The following is a 22,805-nucleotide window of genomic DNA, read 5'->3' as shown; positions in this document are numbered from 1 at the left end:
GTGAATTTACTATTCATTCAGGGTGTTACTTAAAGTCCAATGTCCTTGAAAAATGTACATGAGCAAATTAGTAATTCTGACTGGATGTTTTTTTTTTAAAACAGTGTTTTTCTCTGGGAAAAGTTGAAACAATTGAGAAGAAATTTCCCCTTATGTCTGGTAACCTTGTCCTCACAGCACCTGCACTAAAACGGTTTTAAAATGAAAATAACCTGGCCCAAGTTGATGATCTATGCAATCTATGTACTAGCATGTAAAAACTGGTCAACAGCCGCTTTAATTCTTGAAAACAACTCTGTACAAAACTGTTAAGGGATCCACCAACCATGTGAAGGGAATGAGTGCGTTCTAGTTTGTGATGGCCCCAGACCATATTTTGAGAGTACACACCTACTTTTGGATGGCAGTAACAAACAATTTCAGAAACCTTTGCTTTGAAAGGGCACGGTTTTCGGCAGAAGGAAGTGGTATACAAAGACTGTAGAATGTGGCCATCTGAATTTCCTTTTTAGTAAATGCAGAGTCAATCCATATCTTATTCATAAACTTAAACTCTACAACTTTTTAAATGAAATTTTGAAAGTTATTTAATTAGGTACAGAAATTGGGGTTTCATACAAAACTGGTCTGATAAATACTTCTCAAATTCAGCAAAATGGTAGAACAGCGGAAGACGCTTTTGCAATAACAACCAGACATACCACCTACTTGAGTCTCCTACGGCGAGATATCTTTTATATAAAGGCAGTATGAAGAAACATGGCTCAATCAACAGCAGTACAAATCAGACATGTTTGAGCACAACCATACAATGTCAATAATAGGTCAATATGAATACAGACATTATCCGTTTTACAATTCATGAACTTCAATAGAATGTAAGCAACCTAATCAAAACTTGTTACCTATGGTCTCTTTCACGTTTCTCCCAAGGCCACCACATAATAACAATGTAATTAATATACATTTAAACAGGCCATCTTCAGGCAATAAAATGCATTTACTTCTCCAAGTTCATCCACAATGGTATCACCGAAGACAGAGACAATGTATGCAACTAGATGTTTAATCCACTTTCACTCTGTATCGTTATCTAGTAGCTGCACAAAGGGAATTTTCAGCATACAACTCTATGTTGATGAAAAGCCAGTGAACACCTGCCAAAGTGACCAAAAAGAGGTTTACCTTGACTGACAAAATATGCACTGTACTCGTAACCAGGTCTACCTCTGTATGTGCATGAACACCAAACTGAAAAATAAAGATTTTTCTCATATATACAGTGCAGCAGTCTCTAGTCAGTTGTGGATCTTCGGTACCAGAAACGGGCCCTGTAGTCATCACTGCATGTCATGAAGCCAGGATTTGTAGGCGAGTGAACAATACAGCGGACCATGTTATTGTGTCCCAGGGATAGCAGATTCCTACGTTCGGCTGTCCGGGAATCCCAGCAACAAAGGCTGATGGTTCGCTCGTCGGGAAGCAACACATAATCTTCAGTGTGGTTAAAAACCGCCTGTGTTCGGTGAGTCTGTCGTCCACTTAAGCCAGCACCTAAAACAGAGACCAGGCTATTTAAGGGGCACCAAGCTTGTTCAAATTATTAATATTACTTCAATGTAAAAAGCACGGTACATATTGATTACAAACCCTAAGGCCAATCCAGTGCATGCTAAACCCACAAGTCACCTAGACCTCACCACAGCAGGCTCAGAGCAAATAGACCCCCATCCCCGCTCCACGCCCAGAACACCTGTCACTTACAGTAACATTTCTAGCAATTACCAGAGGACACATTAATGTGACCCGCACCTTATTCCACATCTCCCATCCCAACCAATGTTCCCTCTAATTATTTTCCTCTGTGTGCGGCAGAGTAAGGTCTGTGTGCGCTGCAGCCAAGGCTATGTGCGCCAAGGACCTAACCGCGTGTGTAGACTAGGGCTTTGAGAGGGATGAAAATACTCCGAGATCTTTCAAAGGGGCGTAACCGATGCAAATAAGGGTGTGGCTTAAAGGCAATGACACTAAAAATATGTGCATCGCATAGTGTGCCACCCTACCGATATTTTGCTGCTTCTGTCATTGCATCCAGATATATAATACAAGTAACATTACACATACAAGAAGCCAAGACTATTGGCTTTGTAAATGGTTGTTTTTTGCATCAAGTTGTATATAATATTGAAAATGCTTCTGCTCTTGTGGTTGGGGTTGTGGCTAATGCTCGAGCTATCGATTTAGGAGATGGGTTTTTAGTCTCGGGTCAACCTAACATCCTGTGATTCTGTCCATTAATCTCCCCATGCATACAAAAAAATATATAATATTAAAGCATGTACATTTATTTATTTTATTTAATGCGGTTTTATATAGCGCAAACTTTACCCAAAGGTGTCAGAGCGCTTTACATAAGAACCAGTTGCAAAACAAAAGGATTTAGGATTACATGCATTACATAAAAGATACAAACAGAAAAAATGTGTAAGATGTAAAGTCACACAAGAGATACAAACAGAAAGAAAAATTGCAAATGTACAGGTAGTAAAGTCACTCAAGGAAGAGATACAAATGGCTATACTCTAAGAGTCACATAGGAATGGAAGAGACTACAAAGGTCTACTGCATATGCTAGTGATTAGAGTTATCTCTATATACACATAGTAGATTTTCTCAGGTCAAGAGCGTTCAATGTGTACCAACAAGTATTTGTGTGTAAATAGAATTATTGAAAATGCTGCTCATCACCTCAGACTTAGTAAAAAAAAATCTGTATCCACTTAAAATCAGTTTTACTCACTGAAATAGATCTATATAAATGTATTTGATGGAAACTGTTCGATACTCTGTGGGAATATATAAAATCCTACTCAGACACCAGGCAGCAGCTAAGTGACAGAAACTCACGATAATATGACAGCGGAAATCTCAATAAGATAAACTTGCAACATGCTTTTACTAGACTTTGTGCTTTGGCTAATTTTGCTAAGCCTGCTTTTCATGCTTGCTTTAACAGTGTCTGTGAAAGTAGTGCAAAATCCTCGTAGTGGAATAGGTTCAAAAGACCCCCCAAAAAAATTGGACACTGGCAAAGTCGCTGTCAAGTATATTCTTAAAGAATCATGCGTAAATACAAGTGTATACTAAATGCAGAAACGGAATGAAGGTCAACAGGATACTAGATCAACCTCTTGGCGAATCAAGGAGTGTAATAAGAAAATCATGTTAAAAAAAACTTTCTAACTCTTTATAAGATATACCAAACATTGAAAGCATCTATTCAGAAGTTACATTTACAATATCCCTAGTTACAGTGTTGGGTCAGTACCCCAAGAAACCCCTCCTTCGCCTAAATGCCGTTCCTGCTTTTCTAATGCTGCCATGGATGACAACATCTGTATTAAGGAATCCAAGCGGAGAGACGGTCCTTTAGTACACGCTCTCTGAAAAGGAATGGAACACTTAACTGCTAGGAGCATACTTTATACCGGACAAACCATTTACAGCGTTATATTCAGGAGAAATGGTACAGGTCGCTGCTCGAGTCAACTTCTCACTCGCATTGTGACTTATTCTAGACCACGTCTCGCCTTTCTCCAAGCACGGAAGGGCCCCACCCAAGCAAAGCGTCCTAAATCTCCTCTGAAATAATTAAGGAACGCGCGTGGGGAAAGGTATAGCATAAACGAGCTGCCTGATTTGGTTTCAAGAAGTAGGCATATGTAGGGTAAAAATAAGAAAGAAGCAGCAGCAGATGTAGGGGTGGGTGTGCCTTTGTTGGTGAGAGTTCAGGATGCGCAGGAAGGGTCTGGAGCTGGTAGTAGAATGGAGCATTGTCTGAATGATCCTTACCAAGCCTCCCGAAGGGCAGTCGTTTTTGGCCACTATAGGTGTGGCAGGGTATACTCAGACATGAGTCCCTTTCTCACTGCACCATCAGGATTCAAGCAAACCGGGCCGAAGACGGCTGAAATGCCAGAAACCGGTCCCCGGTAGCTTGTCTCCTTTCTGGTGAAGAATTGGCTTGGTAGTTTAGTCTGCCCTGTTCCCATGATGCACTGGGCCAGGGACAGACTGACTTGCATATAGCCAGGTTCTGAGCTGGGATGGTGCAGTGAGACAAATAACGGTGATGGATCAAGCCCTGATCTTTGGACTGGGTAAGAGTGGTCTGCTTAATTCAGACACTCTGTTCATCACCACCCCCTTTTCTGTATCGTTTTTGGCCACTATAGGTGTGGCAGGGTATACTCAGACATGAGTCCCTTTCTCACTGCACCATCAGGATTCAAGCAAGCCGGGCCGAAGACGGCTGAAATGCCAGAAACCGGTCCCCGGTAGCTTGTCTCCTTTCTGGTGAAGAATTGGCTTGGTAGTTTAGTCTGCCCTGTTCCCATGATGCACTGGGCCAGGGACAGACTGATTTGCATATAGCCAGGTTCTGAGCTGGGATGGTGCAGTGAGATAAATAACGGTGATGGATCAAGCCCTGATCTTTGGACTGGGTAAGAGTGGTCTGCTTAATTCAGACACTCTGTTCATCACCACCCCCTTTTCTGTACCGTTTTTGGCCACTATAGGTGTGGCAGGGTATACTCAGACATGAGTCCCTTTCTCACTGCACCATCAGGATTCAAGCAAGCCGGGCCGAAGACGGCTGAAATGCCAGAAACCGGTCCCCGGTAGCTTGTCTCCTTTCTGGTGAAGAATTAGCTTGGTAGTTTAGTCTGCCCTGTTCCCATGATGCACTGGGCCAGGGACAGACTGATTTGCATATAGCCAGGTTCTGAGCTGGGATGGTGCAGTGAGATAAATAACGGTGATGGATCAAGCCCTGATCTTTGGACTGGGTAAGAGTGGTCTGCTTAATTCAGACACTCTGTTCATCACCACCCCCCTTTTCTGTATTGTTCCTCTCTCCCAGCATCAGGTTGAATCTGGGATTGTCCCTCTTAAACCTCTTCCACTGACCGGTGGAGAGGAGGATATTAGACCCCTCTGCATAGACGCTGCTGTTCTCATCCCGCACTACAAATGTATCCATGGCTCAAGCTTCAGTTCCCTCGGACCACGGCCACCGCTCCAGGATCAGAGGGGAGAGCTCTGCAGCAGCCGCACAACGGAAGCAGTAGAGGCGTGCGGATCCTGAGCCACAGCCATCAGCAGCTATTGCATGGGCCCTACGCTGGCACACCAGCTGCTATTCTCTGCTGGGGCACAGAGTGGCAGCTGCACCCGCTCTGTCATACCAGGCCCAAAAGCATGAAGTGTGCTTTACACGTTGTGCTTTCAGACGCGCTTCATTTCTTTTCTACGTAGAGCGCAGCAGGGTGCTGATTTTGGGCCATTGGCGAGCATTCAAGGACTGAAGGCATTTGAAAAAGTTGTATTACGAAACGCGTCATTATATATATATATCTGCTCCCCCTTCCTCCTCTCCTGGGAAGCCAATTGAGTCGCACACGCTTCACTGAAATTATGTTTCTTTATTGAGAGCAGTATCGGGCAGACATGGATTTTGCAGGTAACCAGACACGTTTCGTTGACGGCTGTCAACTTCTTCAGAGGTATTTGCTGCAAGTAGGGGACTTGTGTGGAATCACCTCCGTTCTTATAGTTGCATGGCTTGCCCTCTAGTGGACGCTTGGATGCGCTTGCACAGCATGCTGGTTTTGGTAGTTCCACTGCCCTCTCCTTGCTTACGGCCGAGTGTTTGTCTGTCTCTCTCTGGAACCTGAGGTGTCCAGAAGTGTAGCTCCTCTGCTAAAACTCATTTTCAAAGTTTATGGAGGCGACATTCCCCACTCTGATGTAGGGCGGCTGCCAGTTTCCCTTGCCGTTTTACCGGGTCTGAAGAGGTGTGTCCATATAATTGCGGGAGACTCGGCGCACTGTCTGTGTGGCCGCTGCGACTGGACACCATCGCTTTAATATCAACCAGCGGCTCCCGCCTTCCTCCTCTCCTCCGAAGCCAATTGAGTCGCACACGCTGCACTGAAATGATGTTTCTTTATTGAGAGCAGAATCGGGCAGACATGGATTTTGCAGGTAACCGGACACGTTTAGTTGACACCTGTCAACTTCTTCAGAGGTATTTGCTGCAAGAAGGGGGCTTGTGTGGAATCACCTCCGTTCTTATAATTGCATGGCTTGCCCTCTAGTGGACGCTTGGATGCGCTTGCACAGCATGCTGGTTTCGGTAGTTCCACTGCCGTCTCCTTGCTTACTGCAGAGTGTTTGTCTGTCTCTCTCTGGAACCTGAGGTGTCCAGAAGTGTAGCTCCTCTGCTAAAACTCGTTTTCAAAGTTTATGGAGGCGACATTGCCCACTCTGGTGTAGGGCGGCTGCCAGTTTCATTTGCCGTTTCACCGGGTCTGAAGAGGTGTGTCCATATAATTGCGGGAGACTCGGTGCTCTATCTGTCGGTGCGGCCTCTGCAACTGGACACCATCGCTTTAATATCAACAAGAGGCTCCCCCTTCCTGGGAAGCCAATTGAGTCGCACACGCTGCACTGAAATGATGTTTCTTTATTGAGAGCAGTATCGGGCAGACATGGATTTTGCAGGTAACCTGACATGTTTCGTTGACGGCTGTCAACTTCTTCAGAGGTATTTGCTGCAAGTAGGGGGCTTGTGTGGAATCACCTCCGTTCTTATAGTTGCATGGCTTGCCCCCTAGTGGACGCTTGCACAGCATGCTGGTTTCGGTAGTTCCACTGCCCTCTCCAGTGTTTGTCTGTCTCTCTCTGGTGTCCAGAAGTGTAGCTCCTCTGCTAAAACTCATTTTCAAAGTTTAATATAAATATATATCTCCAAATCCACTTCCTCCGTTTCACCGGGACAGGCGACTGTGGTGCATATCAGGGGTAGAGGTCGCCCTGGAAACTATAAACTTCTCACCACGCACAGCGGCTGCTCCACTCCAGCCTCTCACAAAATCCAACGAAGAAAGCGCGTGTGCTTAAGTTTCTATTTATTCATTTCGGTTCCAATAGAATGTTATCCATTCTAATAAAACATGCATGGAAGGACAGACTAATATTACTCAAGACAATAGCAGAACTTAAGGAGGAGATATGCAAAGATGAAACTGCAGATGATTTCTCTAAAAAATGGAGGAGATCAACAAAATAATAGGCAAACACGAAGACGAAATAGTTGCCAAGAAGGAACGAAAATTCCTGAGGGATCAAATTGATTATGGCTCGGGCAGTGTTCACATTCAGCAGAAAATATGACTATGTGACAAGAAAAGGAGTGCAGGCTAATATTGATAAAACCCAGGTGGAAGCTGAATCTGGGGATGAAGTGGTGGAAAGCGATGTATCTGTAGAAGAGCAGACGCCAGGAACAGCAGAAAGCACAACAAAGAATTTAACAAAATCAACAAATTTTTGGGAGGAGTTCAAACGTATGAATCAAACACAACAACAGCAGAATTGGCAGATAGACCGGGGTCGAGGAAGAGGCAGAGGATTCAGAGGAAAAGGAAAAGGCAGAGGAAATCAAGGAGAAGACGCAACCAAATCCAGTCACAAGTTAGGCGTGGCGGAAGCTGCAAGAGGAAATTCAACCCCTATGGGAGTGGAAACACGGGGTCAAAAAAGAAGATGAAAATGAATCAACAAAATGTAATCAACCTGTCATCCCGCTCTCTTTTCTAAGAGTGAGCATGAGGTACTCCAATTTGGTCTTTCTTTTTGCCCCACCTCTAACTTTTGCTATTCACAGGAACGTATAGACCTTTTTAAATTTACAAGAAAACTGAGGTTACACAAGTGGAATAAACTTAAGGTAAAAAACATCACTTCTACACCATCAAGCATCAAACCAGTTAGTGAAAGTATTACTGAAGTGGAATCCCTGATTACCTTGAAATGTCTAGAATTTGGAACCCCTGAGAATGAGTCTATCAATGCAAAAACCTTAGGTTTTACTACGAATTTGAATTGTCCCAATTCTTTTAAACCTAAGTCCACCTTTAACCCCTCCTTACCTACTTGTAGCATTGATACCTTTGAATCTCTTATGATTGCTGATTTCAAGGATTTGGCCAAACAGATATAGATATATATATATATATATATATATATATATATATCTATATCTATATATATATATATATATATATATATATATATATTCCACAAATACGCCGCACTCTCTTCGGATGTTTTAAACACAGATTTATTTCACTCGGGATTTTCCTCCTTCACCTACGCGTTTCAAACTCTAAACAGTTCCTGATCACGGTAGTAACAAGTCCTTCATTTGTTTCTGGTCATTTATACGGAGTCACCGCTTTTACAATTAAAGGTGCATTGTGGGCTCAGTAGTATAGTACGTGGCTATCTAGTAATTCATAGCCTAACTGCGAATGTGTTCGGAGGGTTTTGAACATTCCCACTGGACATAAGTTGGTAAGTTTGGTGTTTGTTTGTACTTGTTTCCGTCAGGTAATTAGTCAAAATACCTTTTGGGCAGAGACTAAGGGTTAAGCTGAGTGCCTGTTTAACCTTTTATTTGTATGTTTGCATACATTGCTGTTGGCGAAAAACAAATGTACAGATAATTAATTGATAGGTTGTAATTTGCTATGCCCTGCTGGTCTATGTTCCCCACCCTCACGGCAGAATCAGTCACAGATACAATTATTTACATCTTATTTAAAATATATATATATATATATATATATATATATATATATATATATATATATATATTACAATCCTGCCGGCAGCCGCGCCAACATTCCAAGCACAGAATCCAGCGCGTAGACACAGAAATATGCCAAAGCCAGTCTTTAGATGTTTACTGCTTTTATTAAATTATAAAGTGCAGGGTGAGAAATGCCGAACAAACGCGTATATATATAAATATCTATACACACACACACACACACACACACACACATACCAGTAGGTAGTTATAGTTAGGACTTACTTACCATAGGAAAAGCGTTTTTATTTGCTAATAACTTAGGAGCTATTTGATTTCAAAACTAGTTTGCCACCCACTTTAGCTGCTTTGTCCCCATTCAATTTCCCATAGAGATTTTTGACACCACTACAGCCCAAACCACTGGACGGATTTACGCCAAATTTGGAAGAAAGGTAACTCTTGGCGGATTTCGGCCTCGGGCCCCGGCTACAACTGTAACAAGCATTGGCATAGCCAATAGGTCTCGCCTTTGGGACCTTATAAGCGTTTAGCCATGCAACAGTTGATGTTGTTGCACCATGGAAATTTTGCTGTATAACTAAATACTTTACTGATCCATCTCAGATTGGTAAATAGAAAATCAAATGCACAAGTAATTCTGTAGGTGCATGCATGCATGTTGACCACATGTACATGAATAGAAAATGGTGCATCAGCTGCATCAATAGTGATGCCACACACTAGCTGCAATGCTGTACCACAAGGTTAAAAAAGATTTGCAAAGCCAGTAGGCCCTGAAGGCCTAGCCAGTAGGCCCTGTGGGCTTTGCCAATGCTTGTTTGCGTTTTGCCTCAACTATTGTTAAGAAAGAGAAACAAGGTTGGGCTCCAAATAAGATAAAGTCTCTTCAAAATTCAAAAAAGTGTATTTCTTTAACCAAGAAGTTTGGACACTAATAGGCACATAATAACACTGAATTGAGAAGTACATGTGGCGCCCTGCCCTGAGGAGCGGGAGAAGTGAACCCCGAGACCAAAAAGAGCTGCAGGGGCAGCAGAAGTCCGCAGCATGCCCCATTGTCACTGTTGGTTACATGTAATCGTATGACCGGCCTCATAGGGTAACACGGAGCCCTGATTTGACATCACGTCCACACAGTGCACACAGATCTACGAAGGAGATGGGTCTGAGTCATTTTAGGAATACAACTTAACAGTCCTTCTGCAAAACTCTGCTGGCAAGCGCAACAGGCACACAGTGTCTCAAGGTATTTATTTCTCCCACTCGCCCACCTAAAAAAAAAACGACCTCCTTTGTTCAAAATGGCTGGGGCCATAAAAGTGTAGCCATAAATCCCCCCCTTCCCCTTCCTACCTACCTCTGATGTCCACGAGGCTCCTCAGCTAACTCCCCCACACAGAGATAAGAATTCCTCTCAGCCAGACTGAGCATGGCTTGCTCAAACAGAAACAGAAAGCTACCCTTATGCTTAAAACAATAGCAGCAGACAGAGGACTGCGAGTGGAAACTGCTCCTCCCTGCTATCTAGATAACAGCAACAAACAGAGGACTACTGCCTCTATCTCACCTTTGTGTCGGCCATTTTAGACTAGTCTCTCTCCTGGGCGGCCATACTGGTCTAGTCATTTTCGTCATTTTCATCAGTTCTGAGTTCTATGCTCAGTGATCTATCTACACCTCCCTGGGAAAGGATACCTGCTCACTATTGCAATTTTGTACTTCCACCTATATTTTGAACACTTGTGTACCTTTATTTTGAGCATTTGCAATGCACAAATGGATACCTCATATTTAAAAGAATGTCTACCTATTATTGTAGTATTATAGTTCTGCCGGGATTTTGAACAGTTGTAATGCACGGATTGCTACCTCATATACCTATACCTATTACGCAGTAGTTCCTACTGGTAATGTACAGTGCGCTACCTCAACTTCTTCTGGCTGCTCGCTAATGTCATTTCTGCCTCACGCAGATTTCTGGCCGCATCGGCACCTAGTCTCAGTATTTCATTCCGGATTTGTTTAATGTACTTTTGCAAGTTGCACTATACCATGAGGTATACCTCGCACACATCATCATGCAACTCTGTGGTTGCACCAGTATCTTGTCTCAGTACATCATTAGTACCATTCTTGTATCTGTTTATTGTTCATTTGTAAGCTGCACCTATCTCACTTTTTCCTGGAATGCACCGATTGATTCCTCATATATTTACGTATATTACTGTAAACTGTATTGTGTGCCACCTCATATTTTTTCTTGCATCCCTCCCTTATATACTATTAGGATTACACCTACACTTACACCTTGTACCTTGTAGTTTACCGTATGCTACCTCATATCTATTTTTGTATCCTGCCCATATATTATATATTATATCAGTTTTGTATCTACACTTACACTATGTACTCTGTAATTTACCATATGTATTTGCTCTACCGCACACGCTTATAGTCCTGGCTGTGTTGGGTCATCACTTGCACCACCTTGGTAATTTATAACTTATTAATGTGTAACCCACTGTACGCATTTGTCTTTCTGCATATCTGTACCACTATAGTGCATTAGTGCACTCTCCCTTTCTACCCTACCCTTATAGATTATCAGTTTTATGCACTCTCCCATTGTACCCTACCTTTATATATTATCAGTATTATGCCTACTCTTACACCTTATGCCTTAGAATTTACCGTATGTACTTGCTCTATTGCCCACTCTTATATACTGGTATGCTGCTTGATTACTACTGACACTTTGTAATCTATAACTTATTACTGTGTAACCTACTGTATGCACCTGTTGTTTTGCACATTTGTTTTTCCGCACATCTGTACCACTATAGTGCACTAGTGCACTCTCCCATACCCATCTAACCCTTCAACGCGACATGGACTCTATCGGCAAACACACATACAAAATCAACTACCCACCATCCCTCACCAAAAAAGCCGCCAAACGCTTTAAACACAACTTCCTTAGGTCACACCCGGAAACGCCCTTTGCTGACACCTACTTCTCACCGGTCAATGGATCCCTGAACACTGATATCATCTTCCACACCACACGCAGAGCACAATGGAGAAAAGCGTTCCTCACCCTACTCACCGTCTCCTCCACCAGAAAATCCGCACATAGTCTAACTCTCTCCATCACACCATCCCAAGTCTTCCCAGCCAGAGCCACCATCACTATTTACAATAACGGGATTGTCCTATCACAATCAACAGACAGGAACCTGGAACTGTTAGACAACTTGTTCCCCACTTTCAAAGAACACCTCTCCAACTCACGGACAAACACTCACACCTCCCCCAGTCACACCAATCATGACCTCACAGCTACATACGCTTCAATCAGGGACATACCTACCACCCCTGACCTCCCATCCCCTACCCACAACCCCACTACCGCAACTCAGCACTCACACACAGAGACAGATCTCTCCCCCCCTTACACCGCTCTCTCCCCCGCCCCTTCTACCAACTCGCGGACCTCCACACATACCTTCAACACTCCTATCACACATACAGCGGGCATCAACACCCCGCTCGGCGCTGACAGCACAGCTCCCACCCATAACACACCTAACGTAGTTCAGCACCAGAATAACACGCACTCCGACAAGTCCCCCCATTTATCCCCCCCCATTCTCAGTCCTCAGTACCCTCCAACCAACTTCGCAGAACATACCCACCCTCTTAATTTAACTCCCCCCCCCCCTCAACAGGACCATCTCCAACCCCACTTCCCCTCCTACCCTCAGCCCCCATTACCCTCCCTACACCCCCACCACGGCTATCAGGCTCCCAGTCTACACCTTGACCCCCCCGCCTACCACCAATGCCCTCACCCATAACTCCAACCTCCTCGCTACCTCATCCACACCCCTCATCCACACCAATGCCCGCACCCATAACACCAACCTCCTCCCTACCTCATCCACACCCCTACCGCCCAAAACCCCTTGCCCTCCTAACTCCATCCCTCACACCATCACAACGCAGACCTGCTCAAACACCAGCCCTCTCTCCCACTTGCACACAAATTCTCTGGTCAGCCATTCACCCTTGACGGTCACCCACACCCCCATCACCTGCCCTTCGATGGAATACATCACGGCCACCCTCACTCAGATCAAAGAAGAGATACACGCCATCAAAGAACTACTCTCCAAACACCCCATACACCCCCCACCCACCTCCACCTCCCCTCCCAACTTGTCCCCTACTCCGCCGGCTGACTCCCACCCTAATCACGCCCCACACCAGGCGTCAATCCCGGCTCATAGGCACAGCAACTGCCCTCGTCCCCCGCATCGCCCCCGCAATCCCTCACACATCAACACATCCCCGCCCAACTTGTCCCCCACCCCTCCGACTAACTCTCGCGCTCAGCTAACCCACCCCAATCCGACCTCCATCCCAGTTCTTAATCGCAACAACCGCCCTCGCCGCACCCACAATTCTTCCTCTGACCTCGACACATTCGCCCTTCTCCGCTCCTATGACCCAACACCCGAACCTCACTCAACCACACCACACCGCAACATTCCCACAATACACCCAAATCCCCTTAGACCACCTACACTAAACAGCAGATCCTCTATCCCCGATAACCTTAGAAAAATCCCTCTCTCCATAGAATCATCTAACACCCTCTACACACCCAGCCTCAAATGCACTCTTCTCAACTGCAGATCGGCCACGAAACATTCCGCCGCCATTGCTGAACTACTCTTATCACAAGACCTTGATCTAATCGTCCTGACTGAAACGTGGCTAACGGAATCCTCGACACCCATAATGGACATTCTGGTCCCTCCCAACTATCACATTATCAGGCTCGACAGAAAAGGCCAAATAGGTGGTGGAATCGCATGCATCTACAGGGACAACATCTCTGTTCAGAAAGTCAACTCCACATCCCTACCATCCCCTACATCCTGGGAATACATCTGCCTCGACATCATTAGTGAGGGCAAACCGATATGCTCTCTTCACAGCATCTACCACCCACCCAGGGACAATCTCACCTTTTCCCAAGAAATCATGGATATGATCTCAACCAATTCCGGACGGCAGCTCACCCAAATATACCTTGGTGACTTCAACCTCCACTGGAATGACCGCAACGATGCGGTGGTAAATGGTCTTAAAAATTTCCTCGCTGCCCTTAACCTCACCCAAATTTGCAACAGCCCAACCCACAAGAAAGGCTCTACCCTCGACCTGATCATCTCCAAAGAGGAATCTATCCAACTCGAATCCATCCAACCCTGTGACTGGTCAGATCATTATATTATCACATTCATTATCAATGAAAAAGTCAAAGTCATCCCGGCTCAACTCTCCAAGCCCAAAGTCTGGAAAAGAGACTTGAAAAAACTCAAACCAGGCTCTTTGCCCCCTAACAGTTGCAATCTCCTACTCCCACCTACAGGCGACACGGACGTCCAAACTCTGACTGACCACTATATCAACGCTATGACCTCTATAATTAATGAGGTCGCACCTATGCAGCTAAAAAGAGTCTCTACTAAAATCTCCAAACCATGGTACGACGGGAGTCTCAACGAAGATAGACGAGACATGCGAATGGCAGAACGGACCTGGAGATCAGCCCCCTCTGCAATGCACCTAAAAGATCTGAAGAAAAAGAGAAACGCCTACTTCAGGAAAATAAAACACTCAAAATCGGACTTCTTCAGCCTCCAACTCGACCAAGCAAAAAACCGCCCGAGAAAACTGTTCGAGCTAATCAAGTCACAATCAAAGGAGCAACCGCAACCACTAAACACTGGGCGTGAGGCACCCTCCTGTGAAGACTTCGCTGCTTTCTTTATCCAAAAAACCGACAAAATAAAAAGCGATCTCCTCATTGACGCAAGCCTCTACTCCAAACCCCAATGCCTAGCACCCACTGAACCAAAAAACAATGCTACATGGTCAACCTTCAGCATATACTCGGAAGAAGAAATTGGCAAACTGCTCAGCACCCTGAAACCATCCAATCACCTCACGGACCCCCTCCCTGCCTCCGCAGTAAAAGACCTTACCCCTTTTCTTCTCCCTCTCTGGACTAAAATTATCAACAGCTCTCTCCAACAAGGCAGCATACCTGACTCCCTCAAAGTTGGCCAGGTCACACCTCTACTAAAGAAACCTACAGCCGACCCCTCAGATCTCAACAATTACCGTCCCATCACCAATATCCCCACTCTCGCCAAACTGCTGGAAAAATGCGCACAACTACAATTGTCTAAACACATTGAGCAATTCGATCTCCTCAACCCTCACCAGTCAGGCTTCCGAGCAGGACACAGCACAGAAACTGCTATGACTCACATAATTGACGACGCACTTCAAATGCTAGACCAAAACGACACCTGCCTCCTCATCCTTCTTGATCTCTCCTCAGCATTCGACACCGTCAAACATGAGAATCTACTAGAACTACTAAACACAAGAATGGGCCTATCTGGAACTGTCCTCAAGTGGTTCACTTCCTTTCTTCACAACAGGTCGCAAAAATTCAAGAGCAACAACCTGATGTCCTCGCCAATACCTGTAACGCTAGGCGTCCCCCAAGGATCTTCTCTATCCCCAACTTTGTTCAACCTAGTCATGGAACCTCTCACCACCTTGCTACAAGCATCCAATGTACGCTTTCACATGTACGCTGATGACACCCAACTTTACCTCAAGTTACAATCACCCAATGACATCCTGCTCCTGAACTCAACGATCAGTTGCACCCAATCCTGGCTTGCCGATAACCACCTCAAACTCAATGCCCTGAAAACAGAGTTCCTTCTGATCTCACCTCCAGCTAAGATATCAACCACTCAACATTGGCTTAAACTCCTAACCGCACTCAATGTCCAACCCACCATCGTGGACTCAGCAAAATCTTTAGGCATAACACTCGACACTAATCTCAACATGCAGCAACATATCAGCAAGGCAACAAAGGGAGCGAACTTCCAGATCAATACTCTGAGGAAACTCAAACCCTACCTCCCGGCCAAAGACTTCCAAACTGCAGTACAAGCACTAGTCATCCCACGAATTGAATACAGCAGCACCGCCCTCTGCGGACTCCCCCTAACTACAACCGCTCCACTAAAAGCTTCTCTAAATGCTGCAGCGAGACTCATCACTGGGTCAAAAAAGTACTCCCACATTACCCCTGACCTGAAATCCCTGAATTGGCTGCCTTTTGAAGCCAGAATACATCTGAAAATCGCCTGCATGACACACAAGGCGGTACACCTAAACTCACCCGGCTACCTCGCTCAGAAGTTGACAATCTCTGGGGGAATTAGAAACACGAGAGGCACAAACAATCTCCTGCTCAAACCTCGAAGATTCCGGAAGGAAAAAACATACAAGCGCTCCTTCTCAGGAATGGCGCCTAGGATCTGGAACTCACTCCCTCCCGAAACCAGGCTGATCTCCTCCACTACACTCTTTAAAAAAGAAGTAAAAGCTATCCTCATGGCTAAATACACTTGAGCTACTATTTCGAATCCTATTAACACCTTGCACCGTTCTGTATTACACGTTTGACCCTTGACTTATTTGTATGAGTTGTTTCATCATCCACATGAATGGTTGTGTCACTTAGTAGTACTATTATACTGTGATTTATTGAGTTACTCGTTTGAATATGCTCCCCCTTGCACCCTTCTATGTAAAGCTTGATTTGCCTGTTTGACTTTGCTCCCTCATGTACCCGTCTATGTAAAGCGCTCTGATATCTGTGAAGATCTTGTTTGCGCTATATAAAACTCTTTAAATAAATAAATAAATAAACATAATTAAAGTGTTATTTTTGTACAACTAGTAATCCGAACTTATATATCTGGAAGTGCTTTCTTACACACTCATGAATAAGAAAAGAGTTTAGGGAAATCGGCTATTACAGAGGCATGTTAAACAATAACATATTAAATACCCAAACCCCTAAATGATTATAAACTAAACAATAACATTGATCAAGCTCTTTAAAAATTCAGCAATTAAAATGCCTCCAAAACCTATTAAACATGCACAAAATGGAGAAACACTGTCGATTCTGTATTTTAAATGGTAAAGTTACTTTGAAGATGTGCACAAACGAATTAGGAGTTGTTCCTTTCACCCCAAAACAAAAACTGCTGAATAAAAACAGCAGAAGTACAAATCTGGAAGTGGTTGCGGACAGGCAGTTTGTGTAAATCATTTATTGTATTGTATTGTAATTGCATTTATATAGCGCTTACTACCCCTGACTAAGCACCGAAACGCTTTTTCGGCGAGTAGCACACTACCCCTGGACCAAGAGAGGATTAGTGTGGAATTAGTATAGTGAAACATGCAAGTACATTTCAAGTGTGGATAGGTTAGTCAGTTATTTGAATTTGAAATGATAGTAGAAGGAGAGAGGAAGAAAAAAGGTTTGTATTTATTATAGCGCTTGTTACCCCTGATGGGGTGTTGAAGTGTGGATAGGTTAGTCAGTTATTTGAATTTGAAATGATAGTAGAAGGAGAGAGGAAGAAAAAATGTTTGTATTTATTATAGCGCTTGTTACCCCTGATGGGGTGTTGAAGTACGCTACTCCGGAAGCCCATAAAGGATTAGTTGGGAATTAGTATGGTGAAATATGAAAGTAATCTCAGTGGTGGATATTAGTCAGTTATTTGGAATGATAAGTATAGGGGAGGGATAAAAGGGGAAGAAAGGTTTGCATTCATATAGCACTTGCTACCCCTGATGGGGTGTTGAAGAATGCCACTCTGGAACCCATAAAGGATTAGTGGTGCATTAGTATAGTTGAATATGGAATTTGAGAAGTGAACATGTTAGTCTGTTAATTTTGATTGAAAAGAATAGTGGAGGGATAAAGGAGCGAAGGATTTTTTTTGTTTGTTTTGTTTTTAGGTCTTAGCAGTAGGTGGAGGCTTTTGGATGAGTAAAAAGGAGTTTTTTGAAGGGAGGAGTCAGAGGGAAGAGTTTAGAAAAGGTTTGTTTTGGGGGATAGCTATAGTAGAAAGAGGTGTCAGATGATACAAGGAGTGATAGAGTAAGAGAGAGTCAAGAAAGGGTTATTTTTGGATCACAGTAGTGGTATGGGGTTTGGAATAAATGAGAGTGTATGTAGAGGATATATTCATAGACGTATAGGCTGAGGAATGGGGTAGTACATTGGAAATGCTAAATTAGAAGTAAGTGATAAATATATAGATCCATAAGAACCTTAAGTATGTGGATGGTGTGGGCTGGGTATTGCTAAATGGGACAAAGGGTAGCATTTCTGGCCCTGGTTCTGGTCAGTCTCGAACAGGCTCAAACAGGCAGCTGCCCTTGCCCAGCTATGTACTGGGGTGCCTACCCCAGGACATAGCACTATCCCTGGCCACACTGGCGCGGGAAGGGAATCCTGTGTTTGCTCTCACTTGGCCGGAGCAATTTTAAAGCTCCTGCTAAGCGAGAGCAAACACTATGGCCCAGCCCAGCAGGTAGGAACATGAAAAATGTTCCCGCCTGCTAGGAGCAGACTTTTCATACGTTTCCCTGCCCGCACTGAAGCGGGCAGAGAAACAGATGAAAAAGTTGCTAATGCCAGCAGGGAGAAGCATTTTTAGCAGCTTCCTGTGGAATCATGACCCTATCCTTCAGCAGAGGCTTAGAAACACGACCTGTATTGTATAACCGCGTAATGGGTGAACTGCCGAGGACTGCATGTGCGTCTTTACACTAACCTGGCATAAGAACTACATAAGCAGAGAAGCGCCTCAGGTGCATTCCCTACAACAACGTTGATTGCAAGGGTTATAAATACCGTCCTCCCCGTATAACCACTGCATGAAAAACTTCATCTCAAGAGGCTAACAGTCTGACTCCCTGTTCCTGAAGGCAGCCCTCTGCAGACTCCTGTATGTGCCAGCAGACGTCGAGAAGTAGTCCACACTACGAATGAGATTGCCTTCAAGTCTCTTCCGCCAGCCGTTGGCTTCCCGCACATGTCCAGCTGATTTCTGTACTGCTGGTGGGATCACTGGCTAAGTGTTCGTCCTACCAGCTTCTGCGGAGGTCAATCAAGCCCCATCGAGGACTCGTGCAGCACTCTTTAAAACTTCCTTTTCGGTTTCGTGTCATTGCGTGCTTTGCTGGAACTATCAGAGCTTTTGAAGAGCACGCTCACGGACGGAACAGTGCCTCATATTTCAGGTTTCTACATTTTTGTGTCCTCGCCTGTCAATTGCCATTGAGGCACCCTGTGAGCCTCATAAACTACTTAACGTCTAGAGAGAGTTATCCCAGGATGATTGGCCTGCTTTTGGAGATTGGAGTTAAGACACTTTGTGGCATTCACCAGTTCCTTTAGTGTTATAGCCCTGCAAAACCCTTATCAAAGAGAAGACTTCTTTTGCCAGTTCTCTGAAGTTGGTGCAGGAGTGAAGTATCCAACTCCTGTTTTCCGCCTGTACAGTCCCTCTGCATAAGTGAGTATAGGAGATGGTAGTATTATAGCTTAAGGGAAGCTGGTGGTAGGAGCAGTATACTGTAATTGCCTTGTGTTCTCTTCCTCTACTTGCAGGTTGCACACACCATGGATGGCCTTTTTGGATACAATGACTAACCATTTCTTCCTGTGAAGATTTAGCAAGAAAGGTCGTCCTGTATTCTAAGCTGTTCTTTATTATTTTATCCACTCTCCCTTCTCTTGATGTTCCCCTTGAGTGAGCAGTTCTTATTTGTCCCCCGGGGAGAACACGAAGCCGCGGGCAGGGAAACCTTTGTGTTACGCTCTGACAGCAGGCGGGAGCAATGCCGGTCCTCACTGGATGTGGGGCCAGCTGGGGCAATGGGGCCACTGGGGTTCCCGCCGCAGCCCCCAACTAAGATGCACTGGGTGGGTTCCAGGGCACCCACACTTTATTTGCTGGTCCTGGGGTCCCCAGGGCCAAAATTGGCCTGGGAGGTGGACCACGCTGTCCCCCTCCTTCTTTAAGAAATGTATAGGGCCCAGGCGATTGTGCCTCTGGCCTGAAATCAAGTGGTGGGCCCCAGGAGATGGGGTCCCTGGGGCCACGTACCCCACTTCACCTAAATAAATGTGGCAAGCCCCGGGGCCGAAATCATCACTGGGAAGTGCTATGTGTCCCCCTCTGAGGTTGGCTGCCGTTATGGGGCTGCCCACAAGCAAGGCCCTGCAGCCAACCCCGCGCCATGCGCGCGTGGGGTTGGCTGCATGCAGGGGGCTGACTTTACATTAAACATTCCCTAGAAATTCACTGAAAAAAATCCAAGGTTACAGGGACATTATAGTTATTAAATAGCATTAAAAAACAGCCAAAATTCACTGAAAAAAAACAAAGGTTCCAGGGACGTTCTAGTTAGGGTTAGATTTTACACACACAAAATCACAGAAATTCAGCAGTTATACTTAGAGTTCTCGCAATAACTATATATTGTGCTCTTAGGTTTCTATAACTCGCACCCTCGCTAATAACCCCACATATTACATCCCTCATGACATCATCTTTGACATCATCTTTGACATCATGAATAATTTCACTGAAACAGTTGCAGTAAAAAGTGTGATGAGAAAACTGTGCATGCCTGGGGGGCGAGTTATAGTTAGCTTAGGCCACAAGTTAGTTACTTGAGTGAACACAAACTATAATTGCTGAATTTCTATGGATTTGAGTGTGTAAAATGTGAAAATGACTATAACGTCCCTGTATCCTTTGTTTTTCAGTGAAGATATATATATATATATATTACACACACTCTACCGTAGTTAAAACTATTATAGAAAGATACTCTGCGCACAGAGTAAAGTAAGGTATTGATACAAACGTATGCTATGCACAGCTCAAAGCAAACACGCTCTGTTTAAATGGGGCTCTAAGGTGGCTTTGGCTGGAAATATTTGTTCTACCCATATAATTCTGCCCTTGCCCAGTATGCCATCAAAACTCCTCAAATTCAAAATAATCATTGTTGGGCCAATTAGGACATAAAAAGACAGATAAAAATACATACATTTTATGAATTTGCCTAGCAAACAAATAACGAGGATAGTTAAGATCAGCTAGTAAACATCTAGAAAATAAAAGTTTGGTAATGAATGCACATTTTGACATGTCAATCCATAAATATGTTATAAACCTGGCTATTATGCCAGTGACTTCATTATCCTATGTGAATAGTGAATACATTTCACAATTTTTTAAGTCAGATAAAATAATTGCTTAGTTGTTGTTAAACAAAGAAACTACAATATGGAGCCTTAAACACCAAAATTCCCTATTATGATGTAAAATATTGGCACATTGCAAAGGGGCCCATGCCTCTTCTCTGTTAGTGGCTATTCTACCATTCAACTCACTTTTGTATGCCAGCCTGCAAAATTGTATGTCTGCTTGAACACAGGGCTCCTTTCATAAGGCAGCCTTAGGATTATCAAGAGCACTAGTCAAACCAGGAATAAGCCTCGACTTTAGGACTGGTCGCATCGTCAAATTGCTAAAAGGTATGAGACATCATATCAATCAAATTTAGAATAGTTAGGGGGGGGTCTCTATGGTCCTTCAGACAGGTCATAAAACTTTTATCAGCTCAGAAGAGGGTGGGTAGTTCTCTCCACATTTCTGCTGGAGGGGACACATGCTAGATCTTTTGCATGAGTTTCCCCTGTATTTTTGCCTCCTGTGTTTTTACTGTGGGTTGGAATTTGTTTTTGCTGGTCTAGATGCTTTGGGCACTTTGCCACTGCTGTTCAGTGCCAACGTGCAAGTGCTCCCCTGTAAATTGTTGTCGTGGATTGGTGTTTCCATAATTGGCTTATTTGGTTTACTGTTAAGTCCCTAGTAGAGTGCACTGTGTGTGCCCAGGGCCTGTAAACCAAATGCTGCTAGTGGGCCTGCAGCACTGATTGTGCCACCCACATGAGCAGCTTGTAAATGTAACTCAGACCTGCCTCTGCAGTGGCTATGTGCAGTTTGGTACTGCCATGTCGACCTGGCATGTGCACCTACTTGCCAGGCCCCAACCTTCCCTTTTCTTACATGTGAGTCACCCCTCAGGTAGGCCCAAGTTACCCCTGTGGGCAGGGTGCGGTGTATGTGAAAGGTAGGACATGTCCTGGTGTGTGTGGCATGTCCTGATAGTGAAAAGCTGCCAATTTTGTTTTTCACTATTGAAAGGATATCTGTTCCATTGGATACAATGGGAGTTCATTAATAACATCTTATAAATATAACTTTCCATGGGGACAAGATAGGAAGGTAAAGTTTAGTATGCTTGAACTTAGAATATAAAGATCCATCTTTTAGTAGGGATGATTTTTACATTGTGTTTAAAAATACCACTTTTAGAAAGTGGGTATTTCAGTGCTCAGCTATCCTGTGTGCCTCTGCTAGCTTTGTGTACCAAATGTTAGTCTTTGGAGTAACAGGGGCTGGGGGGGGTGCATTCTGTTGAGACATCCACTTTGGGGGGGGGGGGGGTGAGGTGTGTCCTGCCTTTCCTGGGTGAGTCAGGGCTGGAGTGAATAGGCCTGGGCTGCATTCAGAGCAGGGGGAGGGGATTACTCTCACACCTGAATGGACATGGTCTGCCTTAGACAAGGCTGTCTCCACCTCTTGCCAGGGAACTGCACCAGAGAAAACAGAACTGGTTTTGGCTGAGCAAAGAGCTTCTCTGCCACCGGAAACCAAAGGAATTTGTGCTTTAACAAGTGGGGCCTAGACCCCTGAACTTTAGATCACTTCTGGAATTCAAGAGGAACCTTTGTCAAAGAGAATAACTGAAGAACTGCCCTTTTGCTGTGTGCTGTCTAAGGTAGGGCTGCAGTGGCTGTTTCCGTCAAGGAAAGGACAAGGACTTTGCTGTGTCCCCTGATTGAGGAAGATCTCCAAGGGCTTGAAGTAGAGCTTTCCTCCTGTTTTGAAGTCTCAGGGATGCAAAGACTACACCTCCAGCTCCCCTGAACTTCCTTGACGGAGTTCTGACCTGCCAAGAGGTGCCCGTTGCTGTTTTGGGCCTCTGTAGATGGTTTCTGCTGTTGGGAGCTGGAAAAATAACGCAACGAAGAGAAGCGTGACGAATCCGCACCCGTTTCTGGTTC

General features: G+C 44.5%; 1 protein-coding gene across 4 annotated transcripts in view; it reads right to left on the bottom strand.

The window, feature by feature from the left end:
- Positions 1-561: 561 nt before the first annotated feature.
- The window catches only part of CSTF1 (cleavage stimulation factor subunit 1), a 66,541-nt gene continuing 44,297 nt past the window's right edge, over positions 562-22,805 (bottom strand). For all 4 annotated transcript variants that reach the window (XM_086932488.1, XM_086932489.1, XM_086932490.1 and 1 more), the window contains one exon: positions 562-1,554. In XM_086932488.1, coding sequence (XP_086788614.1) covers positions 1,295-1,554 — 260 coding nt within the window. In that variant the 3' untranslated portion in view covers positions 562-1,294. The remainder of the gene's footprint in view (positions 1,555-22,805) is intronic.

Source organism: Lissotriton vulgaris, chromosome 7 (genome assembly GCF_964263255.1).
Source record: "Lissotriton vulgaris chromosome 7, aLisVul1.2, whole genome shotgun sequence".
In the NCBI taxonomy this organism is placed as follows: Eukaryota; Metazoa; Chordata; class Amphibia; order Caudata; family Salamandridae; genus Lissotriton; species Lissotriton vulgaris.
This window is presented reverse-complemented; position numbering and strand designations above follow the sequence as displayed.